At 58.3% G+C, this 16,788-nt stretch overlaps 1 protein-coding gene across 1 annotated transcript; it reads right to left on the reverse strand.

Annotated features, from left to right (window-relative positions):
• Window positions 1–1,211: 1,211 nt before the first annotated feature.
• Window positions 1,212–16,399, reverse strand: BICRA (BRD4 interacting chromatin remodeling complex associated protein). The gene is made up of 12 exons (XM_050913882.1): window positions 16,359–16,399; window positions 15,482–15,524; window positions 14,986–15,051; window positions 11,507–13,486; window positions 6,322–6,514; window positions 5,851–5,978; window positions 5,223–5,348; window positions 4,595–4,653; window positions 4,254–4,402; window positions 3,738–3,832; window positions 3,207–3,309; window positions 1,212–2,599 (listed from the first exon to the last, which is right to left on the reverse strand). The coding sequence occupies exons 1-12, from the start codon at window positions 16,397–16,399 to the stop codon at window positions 1,386–1,388; spliced, it is 4,197 nt and encodes a 1,398-aa protein (XP_050769839.1). The 3' UTR covers window positions 1,212–1,385.
• Window positions 16,400–16,788: the final 389 nt, after the last annotated feature.

Genomic DNA, 16,788 nt, shown 5'->3' on the forward strand with positions numbered 1-16,788 from the left:
CGCACCCGCTGGCGCTCGCCGATCACATATATATATGCAGATGTATGTATATGTATGCATACGGGCTGGCGGAGCCGGCCGGGGAACGGGTCAAGGCTTCGAAGGAGCGGGGAGAGTGGCACGCGCACCCGATGGCACTTGAAAGTCACGGTTAACTTATTGCCTCCGAAAAGGGAAAAAAAAAAAAATAATTAAAAAAAAAAAGGGGGGGGGGAAAGGGAGGCGGAGGGAAAAAAAGCCGGGAAGGAGGGACACACGCAGGCAGGACGGGCGGCTCCGCAGGCGCAAAACACAGGGAAAAAGGGAAAAAATACCCGGCGTCCTCGCTGGCAGCGTTTGGGCAGGGACGCCCTAAGGCAGAGCGGGAACGGACGGAGCCTCCCGAGAGCTTCGGACAAAATAATTCATGGTTTTTTTTTTCGCGAGGGCGCGCTCGCGGCGTCTAATGGCTCTTTTCCCCCCGCCCGCCCTTCGAACACTCGTCCTTCCTGGCATTTTTAGCGTCAAGCTGGAAGAGCCGAGGCAGAGCCGAGGGGTGACGGGGAGAAGCAAAACCAGAGTGTGTCCCCCCCCTTCCCCGGTCCCCGTTCCTCCCCTCCCCTGCCAGATCCCACCCGCCTCCGCCAGCCCCCGAGGAATTTGCTTCTCCTCCAGGCATAAAACTCACTGTAAACTTTGCTTTTCCTTTTGAGCGATTTAGTGTTTGCGTTTCCTTGCTTTCCTTTTCTTTTTTTTTTTTTTTTGCCCCTTGCTGCCCGGCCCCGAGGGTCCACAAGCCCGCGCGGTATCTGAAATAACTTAAAAAGGATAAATTTTGCCCCCCCGGGGCAACGACTGCAGAGTCCTCTTTGGCCTCCCACCGCTTTGATTCGCCCGACCTGCTCCGAGCTTAGGGCCGGCCGGGGTGGGAGCAGGGGTGGCGGGGTGGGGAAAGAGAGAATAGACCGATCAGATATTCATATTAGCAATTTGTTACAGAATCTAAATTACACAGCCGACAATACCTAACGGGGCCCCCCCCCCCACCAGTCCGCCCCCTCCCCGCCCCGGGGGGCGCTCGGTTCGCGTCGCACTCGCCGCGAGGGTCGGGCGGATCCGTAAATCCGGCCTCCGCTCTACAACATCCCAAAAAAAAAAAAGAAAGAAAACACCACCAAACCCCCCCACCCCCCCCGTCCATCTCTATAAACACTGGGGGGGGGGGCGCGAAGCATCCCCGGGACGCCCTTCGTTCCCCGCCGCTCCCGTCCCAGGCCCGGCCCGTCGGGTCTCTGGGAGGCGGCACCGCCGCGGGGCTCAACCGCATCCAACCAGCAAGAGCTTCTCCTTCTCCTTCCTCTCCGGTCCTCGCTCAGTGTCCCGCTGCCGTTGCGTTTGGTTCTCTGTTATCTGTTCAACGTCCTTGCTCCAAGGCCACCGTTGTGATTAGGGGCAAGGTAGGCGTCCGTACGGTGGACGGGCGAGGAGAAGGGGGAGGAAGAGGAGTTGTAGGAGGAGGAAGGCGTCCGGACGTTCTGGCCCCCAGTCTGAGGTTGCTGCAGGTTGAGGATGCTGTCGATGGCGCTCTGGAGGTGCTCGTTGAGGGAGTCGTCCTGGGGACTGTCGCTGGAGAAGCTGGCGTTGTCCACCTCGAAGGATTCCGACTTCCTACGCTTGGCCGGGGGCAGCGGCACCTCCCAGGCGAGTTCCGAGCCCGAGCCCTGGTCGGGGGGCTCCGGTTTTATCATCCCGCGGTAAAACTCGTCCTCGACTTCCGCAAGCTCCTTCATAAGGCCACTGGTGGAGTCGTCGGTCTTCTGCGGGGCCGGGCTGTCCTGCAGGACAAGGGAGCGGGCGTCGCTCCGGTTGAAGAAGAGGAGCTTGGAGCTCTCCTCCGGCCGGCTCTTCTCCGCGGCGGCCGTCGAGGGGCTGCCCTGGCTCTTGTGGGAGGTGATCACGCTCCTGGATCCGTCCTCCTGCTTGATGACGAGGGCGCCGGGGAGTTTGTCGGCCTTCGGGGCGCTCCCCTTGGGGCAGGCGTCGGCGGGCTTCTCGGCCACGAAAGCGTCCACGTTCTCGCGGTAGGTCTTGCGAAGAGGGAGCCGGCAGTAGGTCACGATGGGTTTCTTCTCGGCGGGAGCCGAGGTTACGTGGTCGACGGTCCCGTTCATCTGCCCGGCGGCGGCGGAGGAGGCGGCGGCGGCGGCGCTGCCGGTGCCGGAGGCGTGGGGGTCGGGTCCTTTGATGACTCGGCAGACGGGGGGCGGCTGGTGGACGGGGTCCAAGGCGGTGTTGTGGACCACTTTGCTGAGCCCGGCCTCCTGCTTGATCTTCAGCTTGAGGCCGATGCGACTGCGCGCCTCGTAGGTTTTGATGGGGGGCTTGCTCCTGGAGGGCAAGGCGTCCTCGTCCCCGTCCAGGGAGGGCGAAGCCTTGGCCCAGGTGACGGACGGGGAGCCCCCGCTGTGCTTGATCACCAGCTTGGTGGGGTGGATGGGGGGGGCCGTCGGCACGGGGGGAACCTTCAGGCTCTCGGGGGCCGGCGCCGCGCTGGAGACGGAGGCCAGGGCCGCCGAGGAGGAGAGGCTCTGCGAGCGGGAGGAGGAGGAGACGTACTCGTCTGGAAGGGAAACACCGCGTCAGGCGTTAGCGCGAGCACGAAACGCTATCCCTTTATTAAAATTTTTTTTTTTTTTTTTTTAATTATTATTATTACAACAGTATTATCGCAAAATATGTATTTTGCAAATTTGCCTGCTCGTGCCGGGACGTATTCCCCACCCCTTACGCCTCTCGGCCCCTCTTCCCTCCGAGAAGTTCCACTTCTTACGGAGTTCGCCCCTTATCTTGCTTGAAGAACGCAGTAACTGAACACAAAACCTTTAATACAGAACCTCCAGAGCAACCAGGAACACAGAGCAACTTGTCAGGAGCCTGAACACCGCACGCGCTTTGCGTTAAATAAGACTTTGGCCACCAAGATCTCTAACGTAGAGGAGCGAGCGGGGAAGAGTGCAAGCGGCAGCAGGTAACGCTCGCTCTTATTTTCAACAGCTTTTCCCCCCCAAATCCCCGCTGCCCCCGGCGGAACAGGCTGACACTGTCCCGCCCTGAGCACCGCAGGGTCCAGAGACCTCACGCCCGGCCTCTGAAGAGGAGGAAGACGTCAAAAGCCAAGCATACGGTTATCAAAGGTGGACAAACCACGGCAATAAGTCCTCTCCCACCTGGTTTCTCCTTTGCCAGTTGCTTGTCAAGCGCTAACATGGTCTTCTCTTCCTGTATAAACATGCGGTCGATCATCACCATCTCCGCCGAAGGACTGACTCTCTGCGGACGAGGAACAGAAAGGAGGAGGGAGAGGAGAGGGACGGGGAGGAAGAGCGGTTACACATCACCACCTCAACACCGGCTACTGTTCTTCCAGATTTTTCCCGCTCCCGTTCATAAAGAGCGACGAAGGCCCAACGCAGAGCTGCCCTTCCGCCGAATTCGCGGCAAGACAAACACCAATTGCTTGCAAAGACCGGCCCGAGCCGACGGCAGGGCGAGGAAAGCTTTCCCACCTCTGCAAAAAAAAATCCAGGGGCTGAGCCCCCACCGACTCCGCCGCGGCAGGACAGAACCCGTAGCCCACGCGGCGCCGAAGCGGAACCCGAAAAGCCGCCGACGGATCCAAGCGGCCCGCGCTGGGAGAAATAAATCGCGCTTCCAGCCCCAACCGGTGAGACCGGAGAGGGCAGGACGCCGGGACTCACCCGAGACTCCTCCAAGAGCAGCAGGCGGTACTTGTTCAGCATCGCTTGCGTGCGCTTTAGCAGCTGGGTAGACACCACTTCAAACTCCTCGTCCACTGCGAGGAAGAGGAGGATGGGGAGAAAAGAAAGTTTGCGTCACAAGGCACGGGGCCGGTGGCTCTTTGTTATTAACTTTTGCACTGGCCTCACCCGGGGGAGACCCTGAAAAGAGGGGTTCTGTGCCATTTTTCACTGCTGGGATTGTTAAGAATCTGCTGAGATCTGTTTGAATGATTTCCCAAAACATACAGAGGCTGTGACAAAACTTTAACGCAGCTTTGAACTATTCCGGGTCAGAAACCCTGGAAAACTTCAGCTGTATCGCCTCGGGAAGTTACGTTTTTCTAGAGCGAAGGCACAGATAGGTTCTCCGCTTTGTTTAGTGCTAAAACACCCACTTTTTTTTAAAGCTCGATCCACTATCCTCGCGTTTTAGTGGCCCCGGAGAGCTGCGTGCCGCTCCCTGGGAGGACTTACCCTTCCTGTAGTCTTGAGCAGAGGGCAGCATCCCCTGGTAGACGTGGTAGGGCAGGAGCCGCTGCAAGGCATCGTCGAAGGAGCGGAACGACGTCTTGTAGTCGGGATGCAGGACCGCTCCCTGGTGTTTGTGCAGCTGCTCCAGGAAGCTGGAAGGAAGGAGAAGAGGGAAAACCGCTGGTGGGGGGGCAGGAGCTGACAGGCAAAATTCCCCGTTTCCAGGGTTAACGGCACGGAGCGGAAGAAGGGCCACGGAAATAGAGTACGGTAACGAAGGGAGCCGCGGCAGCACGCCGTTCTCTGACGTTTTAACTTCTCCCCCCCCGCCCCGATGCACTCACCAAGCTTCCTTGCTGGGCTGTAGTGTCGGGGCTTTCTTCAGGCCGAGCTTGCTGTCGTACTGGTGGGAGAAGAAAGGACAGGGGTGAGAGGGGCCGCCGCCGCCGCGCACCGGGTTTAACCCGCGCCGGGTTTAACCGCGCCGGCGGCTGGCCCCAGCCCGCGCCGGAGGGAATTCCTCCTCTTTTTGAGGGAATCGAGATGGAGGAGCGACATTGTGGAGACTGGCAACCGCTCTAGGGAGAAGGAAAACGGATCGAATTGGTTCAGAATTAGAGGAAAGAGCCAAAAGGAGAAAGCGCGGATTGCCACGGGTTTTAAGTACGGAGGAAGGCGTCTGCTCCCTCTGACAAAACAGCTTTCAGCGTATTTAGAGTACACGTATATAATATATAAATTGGTATATATACACCAAATATACCAATGTATAAATATACCAAATCTACGTATTTATATTTTGGTATATTTAGAGTTCCCACACGAATGGGATGCGCAAACCACCTGCGAATCAACCTCATTTCTTGCAGCGACAAAGCGTGACGGTCGCCAGTCCTCGCAAGATCGTTCCTCGGAAGAGCTCTCCGCAGACTCTTCCTTTCAAATCCCCCGCGCACATCCGTGCACGCTCACCAGCTGCTGGCTTTGCACGGGGACCGAGGGCACGAGCTGCGATAATCCTTTCCCAACGACCTGGATCTGCAAGGGACCCTTCCCCAGGTTCAGGCCTGAGACAGAACTGATCACGCCAGGCTTAGTCTGCGGAAGAAACGAAAAGAAATCGCTTTATTTGGAATCCCGGAGTGATTTCACCAAATAACAATTGATCGCCAAAACAGGCCTGCCAAGACAACGTTGGTCGGTGGCGAAGGAGCTCGCAGGCGGCTCCCTCGCTGCTCAGGTGTAAATACCCAAGTCTAAGACGTATTTTCGCATAGAAATAGAATTTTCTAGTTTGTACTTCCAGAAATCTACATCAACAGCCCTGACATCCCGTTAAATCATCGCTAAGTAATCAGTTCTCTTGAAGAGGAGGAACGACGAAGCCTGCCTCCCCAAAAGCTTCGCTAATATTGGAGGGAATGGTTCATTTTGTATCGTCTTCAGAGGTTCACAGCACTTCAAAAGTGGAAAAAAAAAACATTTCTAGAAATTAATTCTTCCTTTTTGATAAAACGGAGGGGAACGCTGACAGATTTGTTTGCTCTCAAGGTGGAAAACTTTGAAATAAAGGGGAAAACCATGAAAAATGCTTCCTCACCTGAACTGGCTGCTGTATGGCAAGAGGCGTTCCGGACTTCCCCTGGGCCGCAGCCCCTTTCCCAGCAGAAATCGGGGTGGAAACGCTGGAGAAGGTTTTACTCTCTGCAGGAACCGGGGCGGTAATACCTAGCAAAACGTAAAACAAATGGGGGTTTCGTGTTCAGGTTCAAGCCTAGATAACAAATAACATCGTCCTGGATTCCCCCCAGCGCGTTTCACCCCGCAAGACCGAGCTTTATTAAAAAAACCGGGCGCAAACGAGCGGCAGAGTTCCGTCGCCCCGACCCCGGCTCCCTGCGCTGACAGCTTTCACCCCACCGCCCTTTCCTCGCACGTGAAGCGTCGCTTCAGCGGCTGAGCTCTCCCGAAACGAGGGCGACGTGACGCTCGCGTGCCGGGATGCCCTCCCCTGTTTGTTCGGTTTTTTTTTTTTTCCCCCTGCCCGAGAGCGGGAGCCAGCGGCACGAACCTGTGGTGGAAGGCGGGAGGGCGGCGGGCGCGTGGCTGTGCGCGGGGGCTGGCGTCGGCGTTGTCGTCGTCACCGGCTGCCCCTGGCCGCTCACCAGGACGGAGGAGGACGGGCTGCTGAACTGGCCGAGCGCGGGGGAAGCCTGGCTGGTGGGAGGCTGCTGCTTCGTTTGCAGGATGATCCCCTGCGGCACCTGCGCGGGATTAAAAAAAAAAAAAAAAAAAAAAAAGAAACAAAACAAAAACCCCAGAAGTTGAAAACGTGCCCTAAACCCATCGCTTTTTAATCCGCGAGCGCCATCGCTTCAGCACAAAGGCCCGAGGAGGGAAGGGAGCGTTTGCTGCGCTGGGCCCGTCCGTGCCCCCCAACCTCGGCACTGGGAGACATGTACCAGAGGAGCCAAAAAAAAAAACCAAAAACCCAAAAAGGCGCCCGCCGAGCTCCCGGCCTCCAGCCCCGCCGGTGCCCAGGGTTGAAACCACGGGAACAGGCCCCGTGCACTCGAAAAAAGCAAATCGGGTCCTTATAAGGGGAGCTGGCTTTAAGTTAACAGGCAGTTAAATAAAACCAAGCTCAAGCATTGCCCTTTTCATTCCCCGTTCCTCTCCCCCCCCCCTCGCCAAGCGAATATAAAATAAATAACTTGAGTTTAATTTTAGAAGCCTGGTTTTCTCGGGTACTTCACTGGGAAGTCCCTGACCCGCCCCCTCCATCGGCGAAGCACCGTTAACGAGGGCTGGACCGGTCCCCGAGCATCCCCGTGGGAATACCTGCATCCCACGGCCCCAGCCTCAACGCCTGCACCACCCCCCCCTCCCCAAATCACAAACTCGGGCAGGATTCGACCCCGGACCAGACAGGTCTCGGGGGATGCTTGTCACGGGAGAACGGGGCACACTTATTTCTGTTGTGGCAAACGCCTTCTCGTCGTCTTATTTACAGACCAATACATAAATCGCATCCGTGGAAGACGCCTCTCCTACAAGCGCTATACGTTAAGGTATGCACGTGCATTCCCGCGGCGACAGGCGGCAGAGCCAGACGTAACCCACGGCACAAACCCGCTCGGCACCCCAAAAACCCCCGAAGAACAACGGGGCTGCGCCGAGGAAGCGGCACCCGGTTCAGCTCTACGGCAGAAGCCGCCGGGGACCCGCCTGGGAGGAACCAGACGGGTTTTGCTTCCGATTTCGCCTTTAATCCCTCGGCTCCTGGCCGCGCTTTGCCACGCTAGCTACGCCCGGCGTGAGACCCTCGACGGTACTTATTTACCTGCTGGAACCTGTCCAGTATTTGCTTCTGCTGAGGAGCGGGGTTGGGGATGGCCGGGAGGGTTTGGAATTGGCTCGGGACCATCGGAAAGCTCCTCTGCTGCTCCGCGGTTAGGTGGAGAGCGTGGGTGGGAGTGGGAGGTTTGATCTGGCCCTGGGATGGAAACTGCAGCTGGAAGTGGGGGGAGTGGGCGTGCTGGACCTCCGCCGGCGCCGGGAGCTGGACCTGGAGCTGCGCCGGGGCGGCTTCCGCCTGCGCCGGCGGCGGCTGGAAGGGCGGCTGGGGCTGGGAGGGTGGGCGCAGGGGGTGCTGCCCCCCGCCGAGGGGGGACGAGGCCAGCTGGTTCTGGATGACGTAGAGGCTGGGCATGGGTGCCTGGGGGGTGCAGGAACGGGAGAGCGGCTCGGAGGGGGGCCGGGAGAGGGTCTGCGGCTGGGAGGGGGGACGCGAGTGGGGCCGGGAGGGGGGGCGGGAGAGGGGCTGGGGCTGGGAGGGGGGCCGGGAGGGGTGGGGGGACTGCATTTGGGAGAGGTGGGCGGCCGGGAGCTGCGGGCTCTCCCCCAGGGGAGGATGAGGTAGCGAAGGGGACGGGGAGGCTCCAGGGAGCTTCTGCTGCCCTGCAGGTAACTGAAACAGAGAAGGAAAGAGGAAGAAGTTAGTCAAAGCTCAGGAAGGAGTTCTGCCCTCGAAGGTGCCCACGGGTTTCTCGGCTCCGTCAAACACGACGGCCAACCCGCGCGGGCAGCGCATACCGCTCTGAAAGCGGCTTCGCAAATCGCTCGTAGAGCGTCTCTGCCCCCTGCGGTAACAAAGCGCCGGGAAAACGAGCTCCTGCTCTCGCCCGGTCGGCCCTAGCACCCTCCCTACGCCCCGCTGGGCGACGCCGCGGGGGCAGCCCCCCGTCCCACCCAGGGATGCTGGAGGGCACGGCGCCGGTGCCGCCGCACTTGCCCAGCATCGCTTTTAAAAGCATTTTTAGGGTCAGGATAAGGGAAAACCGCAGGAGGGCACCTACCCCAGCTTCGCCTGGGCTTCCAAAAGCAGCTCCACGCTGCGGCCGCGTCAGCCGAGGCAGGGACCGGCGGCGGCCGCGGGCAGAGGGGTGCTGAGCCCGTCCAGCCTGCAGCTCCTCCCCGTGAGACCGGGGAAAGAAGCATTTTCTAGTCTTCTTCCCCCCAAAAACACCCTTACCACTGCCCCCAGGACTGGCTGGAGCAACGCTTGGACATACCCTGCCCTACTTCCCCACCGCAGCCGATGCAAAGCTGAGGCTGTCGCTCCCCTGGGGAAGGGGGTCCGTGGCCACCGGCTCCCCAGCGCGCTGCTGGAGCAGCTAACGCCGGCCAGGGCTTAACGAGGACGGCCCTAACGGCCCTCGCTGCTGTGAGTGCCCACTCAGCATCCCGCTATTTAAATTTCTGGGGAAAGAGTCACCCCGGGAGCTGCGTTCTCGCTGTGCCTCAAAACATCCCTCTGATTAATAGCAATTATAGTACTTCGTAACTACCGATGGCTATGGAAATATAAAGAATTGGGGAGGGGGAAAAAAAAGTAAGGAAGCCTCTGGCAGGGACAAAAACATACCAGGCAGCGGCTGGCGAGCGTGAAGGGAGAGGAGAAGAAAAAGCAACACAGGGCGGCAGCAGCTTTCAGGGTTAGTGAGGACCTGCAGGCAAGCGAGCGGGAGCAGCCGGAGCTCGGAGGGGAGACGGACGGACAGAGGGACGGACGGCGGGGTGGCTGGCAGGGGGAGGAGAGCTGCAGCCCGGCCGGAGGGGAGCTGGGCAGCATCCCCACCTCCGGGCAGCAGAGAGGGGACTCCCGCAGCCCCCCGACTTCGGCCACAGCTCGCCCGTCCTCCACGCCCGGGGCTGTGAGTTGTGGTTTTGGGGTGTAAGGGCTGAAAATCCCCGAATGGCTGGCCCGGTAGCGGCAGCAGCTCGCCTTCGCCAAGCGATAAATTACCGGAGTCTACTTAATTCTGGGCGCTGAGGTGCCGGGTGGCGGAGGGAGCATCCTGCCGTGCTCAGAGCACTTCTCCCCTCTCCTTTCCGCCAAGGAGAGCGGAGCAAACCCGGCTGCTTCGCTTCGAAAGCAAAACCGCGGCCCTTTCGCTGGCTACGTGTAGATCCAGCAGAGAAAACCAGACCGGAGGAAGAGCTTGGAAGCTTTAAAGACCAGCAGGGCAAAAATAAACGTCGGGAGACGTCTGACGTCACCCGAACCCTCTGCTGTAGCACGCACGATGCACTCCAGCACAGTTTTCCGCTGCCAGATCAGTTTTCCGTAGGAGAGCGTGCTCCGCACACGGGCGATGCACCCGGGGCAGTGACCACGTTTATGGGTCCTCCTCCTTTGCCTGCCTCTTGCCGCATCCATCCCCACGCTCTTCCCGGCATCGCTACACCTACTTCACCGGCAACGCCGCGAGGCGGCTGCCGAAGAGCAAACCACAGCTGCTTTCGGCCCGGACGTGGGCACCGTGTCTTCCAGGAGAGGCAGGACGGTGCTGGTATGGCCGGCGAGGAAAACAGCTCTCTCTGGAGGTGGGAGAGGGACTTTGCAGGGGAAGGCGCCGGGACCCGTCGCGTCCGACCGCGGTCCGATAACGCAACCGCAGCGACATTTAGCGCCATCGCAGATTGAGGTACATCCCGGCAAAAAGCCGACGGTGACAGGCAGGAGAACCCCTGCACCGGTACGACTAAGCGTTAATACTCTACCCGGCATCGAAACCGGCATTAAATGGCAAATAAAGAGACAAAAACTGGCGGAGCCGGGGTGCACCGCCCGTGCCAAGTGCCACGCATCGGCTTCTCCCGACGGCAGGAAGGGTTCTCTCTATTTCTGGGAAGGGTTCTCGCTGTTTCCGAATCTCGAGGGGGATCCCAAGTTTCTTAAACCCCCGGTGAGGGCTCGAACTGTAACCCTTTAGCCACAGGCAGATGCCCAGTTTTAATTATGCATGAAATACCGGGAGGTGACTGCCAACATCAAGCCCAAATACCTAGAAAGACGTATCCGTGCTACTCATTATGCCAAAGAAGTTCAAATGAGAACTTTAAAGCTTCCCACTACTGAAATAATAATAATAAAATAATAGAGCGCGCTCGCTCTCGTCCCATTTCTTTCTCTGATAATTCAGGGACTTTGGCAGGTTATGGGCCAGCACCCACCTTTATAAATATGAGTTTAAGAATAAAGAAAACCCACAACGGCTCAAACCTGGCGTCTAAAACGTCACCGAACCCTTTACCAACGTAGGTAAGACCAGATGAGACGTCCGCAGCCCTCGCTGGACCGACCTCGACCTCCTCGCGCTGGTACACGGGCGGGTGGCACCCAACGCGTCCGCAGCGGGGACTCTTGCAACGAGACGCTGCGTGTTGCTGCCCGCCCGGCCGCTGTCATTGCTTCTAGAGCCGCCCGATTATTTTTCAAGGTCCGACTCGAGCTAACGAAGGTAGAAAACCCCGAGCGGGAAAGCAGGACCGACGCCGCGGGCTGAGCTCAACCCCGAGCCGCAGACGGAGCACGGGGACGAGGCGGACACCGGGTCCACGCCGATCCCTCCGTGCTGCGGTGGTGGCTTTGGTGACCTGGACGGACCCATCACCAGCTCCTCCTTCCAAAGGTAAGGTGATGGCACTCGACTACACGCAGAGCGGCCCTGAGCCCCGCTCCTGGCTCCCGGCAACTTTAAATTTAAATACCTACTGAGGAAGGGAATTGCCCTACGGCGGGAAGACAACACGTAAAGAATTAAGGCTATGCAGGAGCACTTCTAGCGCGTACGGTGTGTAAAGCACGCCCGCAAGTGGGGTTCTCCGGAGCCCGCCGCGCTCGGTGTCGGTCTCCACACACCCAAGGGGCTGCAAACACCGCGGCCACCACCCCGAGGGGCTCTACTTGCCTGCTGTAGGAACATCTGCATGGAGTCCTGGTTGATGATGGCTCCGGCGGCTGCCTGCCCCAGGATGATCTTCTCCGGGCTGGAGGCTAAGCTGGGGCTGGGCTGGGAAGTCACGGGCTGCTGGGCGGGCGGCGGAGGCGGCGGGGGCGGCGGGACGTTGAGCTGGAGCGGGGCGGGCGGCTGGGAGGCGGTTTGGACGGTGAGGATGGAGGACTGGTCGGCGCTGGGCAGCAGGCTGGCGCCGGAGGCGGGCTGCGGCTGGACGAGGCCGGGGCTTTGGCTGCTGGTGGTGGCGGAGGCTTGGATGCTCACCGCTTGGCCGAGGTTCTCGGTGGCGTTGAGCATGGCGACCTGGTTGGGCAACGTCACCCCCTGGATCACCGTCTGCCCCGTCTGGCCCAGCGAGGCGGCCACGGAGGGTTGGCTCTGCGTGGTCAAGCTGCCCGCCAGCGAAACGGGCATCTGGAAAAGAGCCGGCTGACCCACCTGGCCGGGCTGGAGCTGGATGGGAGCCGAGAGTATGTGAGCGGTGCCGTGGGCGTTCTGCGAGGTGAGTACCTGGCCCAGGTTCAGCTGGCTGGCGATGTTCTGGTTGGTGAGGATCTGGGCCGGCAAGGCTTGGTTGGTTATCAGCTGCCCGCCCGGCCCTTGGCTCGTTATGATATGGGCTTGCCCGCCGGGGTGGGAGGTGGTCAGGATCTGCCCTCCCATGTTGGCCTGCAGGGCGGAGAGCTGCTGGGGTATCTGCACGGCGGAGGCGCCCGCCAGCTGCCCGGGGAGGAGGAACTGGTTCTGGCCCTGCAACATGGCCTGCGGGACGTGCTGGGCGGGGATGACGATGCTGCTGCCCTGGTTCAGCAAGTGGACGCTCATGGGCTTGCTGAGGGCTTGCTGCTGCGGCGGCGGCTGCTTGAAGACGTTGGCTGGAAGCCCTTGGGGGAAGCCCGACAGCACCACGTTCTGCCCGGGTTTGCCGGCCATGAAGGTCAGGTTCTGCTGGGCCTTCTGCTGCTGCAGGGCGGCTTCGTTCTGGATGGTCAGGGTGGTGTTGTTGGAACCGAAGGGCTTGGGGGTGATCTGGTAGAGTTTCTGCTGGAGGACCCCGGCGGGTTTGGGCTGAATCGGGGTGGGCGTCCTGTGAATGATGACGTTTTGGGCCTGCACCAAGGGGCTGCTCAAGTTCGAAGTGACGGTGAGCGGCTGGGAGCCTTGAGTCCCCGACACGCTCCCGAACATGGAGTTCCCGTTCAGCGTCGTGGTGGCCACCGTCGGCAGGTTCTTCTGGATGACGAGGCCGGCGCTCTGCGGAGAGACTCCCGTGGAGGCGAGGGTGACCTGCTGCTGCTCGGGCGCCGTCTGGGTGATGTAGCTGCCGACGGGCATGGTGGCCACTTGGGAAGGCTGAACCTGCTTGGCGATGATCTGCTGCGCCGACTGGTTGATGGCCATCACTTGCTGCCCGACCACCTGAATCGGCCCGATCCCCAGCGTCCCGCTGGGGCTGCCGTTGGGCAAGCCCTGGAGGTTGGAGATGGGTTGGATGGTGACGTTCCCCAAGCCGACCTGCTGGAGGAAAGGCTGAACGCTGATGGCCTTGTTGACAACATCTGCTCCTACCGACTGCTGCACCAGGGCTTGGTGCGTCAGGACGGCGGGTTGCTGCAGCCCGATCAGGTCGGCCCCGCCGGAGAAGATCTGCGGGGTGCCGTCGGAAGCCGTCTGCACCACCGGCTGAAGGGTGGGAAGCTGGAAGGAGCCCAGGTCCAGCTCGGCCTCCGCCTCCAGCGTCTGCTCGGTGATGTTCGCCTCTTGCAGGCTCTGCTGGAGGATGTCGCAGGGCTGGTCCGAGTTCTGCAGGTTCGCCCCGCTGCTGGACGGCGACCCCAGGATGTCATCTTCTAAAAAGTCGAGGTCCACGCTGGTCGTGGGCTGGCTCTGCTCGGTGCTCAGATGGTTGCCGGAGGACTCTTGTACGTGCAGCTGGGAGATTGCCGGTCAGAGGGGAGAAGAAAGAAGAAGGCATTGAGCTCAAGCGCGGGGAAGAGGGCTTCAAGCCAACGGCTCGACAGCTTTGGTGAGCCACCTCGGAGAGGAGCGGGCGAAGAGAGCCCTCACGCACTCCGCACCTCGATTCGCTACGTGCAGCGAGCGTTCTGGCAGCCCTGGGAGAGCCTAAATTAGCGCGCGGCATCGTCTGAGAGCAGGCGAGACGGACACCAAACGCCTTGGTTTCAGTGAGGGAGGGGGCCGAGGGCAGAGCCAGTTAACGGCATCCCAAGGACGGGTTAAAAGCTTTACGTTTTCATGCGTTAAGCCATTTCAATGCCCCCAAATATAAGAGTTCAAAACACATCCCTTGCCTTTCTTACTCTTAAAAATTAAGCTGTTGTCGGGACGGGAAGCGGCAATTTCATATTCTGGAAACAAGCCTAAAAACTCCATGAAAACCCATCCCTTTTCTTGCAAGAGACGTTCAAGCCGCAGCCGAGTTAACTGGGACCCACGCTGCAGCGTGTCGCTATAGGCGGCCCTCCTATAGCGAGGGCGTGGGAAGGGCGTCCCTGGGCAAGCACCCCGCACGCAGCAAAGGCTGCGCTGGGAAGAACCATGAAAATAACAAAAAAACGCCATGCAGCCTAACCTCGGACCCCACCAGCTCGGCGCCAGCAAGTTTTGTAAAACACAGATCTACTAGAAAGTTAAAAGAAAAAATAAAAGTAAAAATCAAAGCAGAAGTAAGCCTCAACTCCTAGATAGATTTATTGGTTACAAAGCATCGGCAGCTTTACCCAAAGTCTTTGTAAAAAAAATAAAGCGCAACGGAGGGGGAAAAAAACCAACAACAACAAAATCAAGGCTCTTATTACAATGTAACTGAAAATAGAGGGGGGGAAAAAAAAGGGGGTGGGTGGGAAAAAGAGACCTTCATGCTTGAATGTTATCCATGCAGAGTAACCCATGCTCTTGGGGGAAAAGAAGAAAAAAAAAAAAAAAAAAAAAAAAAAGAGGAGGATTTTGAGAATCTACTTCCACATATTTCACCTTCGCTGTGGCAGCAGTCTGCAAGGAAAGGGGGAACTAGGAGGAAGGGGATTTTTCTTCTCACCGACTTTTTTAAGCATTCTTCCAAGTTATCTCTACCGCCTTTGAGGTGTGAGAGCACGGTTAGCCCTTTCTCGTTCTTCACCCCATTTTCTAGCCTCAAAGCTTTGCCCAGGTTAAAAGCAGAGTTTACACCTGCAGGTGGAACCAACTTTTCTCCCCCGAGATACGGGGAACCTGGTGGAGCTCTTTCTCTATAAATCTTGGGGAATAATCCCTGCGTCCTGCCTCTTTTGCTAGACCTGGGAAACAGATGAAAAACAAGCCTGCGAAACAAAAAAATAAAAAAAAAAAAAAGAAGAAAAAAAAAAGAAGAAAAAAAAAAAGAAAGGTTTCTAAGCTGACATTCCCCAAGTATAAATTAAAAAAATACATACCCCAGCACCTTCAAAAAAGGCACTGGCTGCATCTCCTGTGTTGTCCAGGAGATCATCACTGTCAATCTGTAATTAAAAAGATTTTATTTACTTTCTTTAGATATAGTATAAAAAGAAAAAAAGAAAAAAAAAAAACCAAAAAGAGCGGAGTGCTGACGGGCAGCCCCTGGAAAGCGCTGCGCTCTCACCCGGGGGCAGCGGTGGGGCAGCGTCCCTCCCCGTCCCCGTCTCCTGCCGGCAGGCACCCCATTTCGGCTCAAAGTGCCCCAAAACCCTGGCTGGCTGCTCCACACGGGCAGCGGCGGGAGCTGCCGGTCCGAGAGCTGCCCGGTGCGCTTGGCCGGGGTCCTAAAAAGTCCTAAAAACTAAAAGGATCCTGAACTTGGGGGTTTCCTTCTTTAGAAAAACTCATTGGTTATAAAAAAAAAAAAAAAGGAAAGGAAAAAAGGAAGTTTGCGTTAACGTTTTTGGTGAATAGAAACAAGTCGTCGCTCACCTTTTCGGATCCATGTAAAAAATCGTTCAAGGCCTGAGGATCGCTGCAAAACAACACACGAAACCGTTTAGGGATGCAACACGTGACCCGCGTTGAGTCGGGAGTGAAACGCGTGTTTCTAATTAACGCAGTAACATAACTCTGAATGCTCGTAAGCGCAGTAACTAATGACGTACACCGATTTATACTTCAATGGCTATGCTTTACGACAGCTAGAAGTTAACGTATAGGTGCTCGGAGAAGGTCAGTTTTCTTCTCCTGGGTCACTAACGCTGCCTTGTTCCCTGTCCCCTGTTAATTCTGCAAAGCCCCAATTCCCAACAGTTTCAGAACCACACTACACCCCTTTGGAAAAATCAGCCTGCGTTGGCTGTTGACAGGCAGTTTGTCAAAAAATCATTTGGGGGACCTGCTAACGAGCATCCCCAGCCCGGTGCCGCTGACGGCCAGCAAGGGTTGGAGCGCAGAAAAAGTCATAGCTGTTGGCAAAATATCGGAGCGATGGGATTTATTCCCATTATAAGCGGGCCAAGCGAAACGTGGGGTGCACAGAGTCTGTTCTTTCCTCGCGTAAAGTCGTGTAAAACCTCCTCCGGCACCGCCCTGGGGAAGCCCAGAGCCCTCCGAGCTTCACAGGAGGAAACAAAAACATACGTCGGGAGGGGTTTATAAGTTTGGGAAGTTTGCAGACCCTCTGGAGCACACCTCGGATGATTTCTGGCTCTGGGGGACCCAGCTCGGCACTGGAGAAGCCCCGGTGACCGACGGGGCTGCGCCTACAGACCGAGGGTGGCAGAAACCCCTTCGCCTTCCCCAAAAACAGCACGAGAGACGACGAACCGCCGCGGCGTCCAGCTCACGGCGCGGCGCTACTTACCAAATTACATCTAGCAGGCACCGGCCGTCTTCATCATCCATGTCAACTGCAAAGAGCGGAGAGAGACCACGTTACCGTCAGGAGAGCAGGGGGGTCGGGAGCTGCTCCTGGCTCCCTCCACCCCAAACACCGCGCTTTGCTTTTCCCTGCCCTGTCCCCAGTGATGATGATGACGGATACCCTGCTGCTATCTGATGGTGGGGGGCCGGACCAGAGGACACCCCAACAGGAGGGCCCACCAGCCAGAAGGGCATCAACCCCGCTGCCAGAAACCCCCGAGAAGTTCACGAAGGCGCTGCAGGTGGGAAGGAGCGATCCCGCGCCCGGGCCGGGCCGGGGCCACCAAGCCAAGAGAACAGCTCTGCAGAAGAGGACCCCAGGTCACCGTCGGCCGGCGACCTGCCCTGCAGCCGCGGGGGCCAACCGAGGC

Source organism: Gymnogyps californianus, unplaced genomic scaffold, assembly GCF_018139145.2.
Source record: "Gymnogyps californianus isolate 813 unplaced genomic scaffold, ASM1813914v2 HiC_scaffold_158, whole genome shotgun sequence".
In the NCBI taxonomy this organism is placed as follows: Eukaryota; Metazoa; Chordata; class Aves; order Accipitriformes; family Cathartidae; genus Gymnogyps; species Gymnogyps californianus.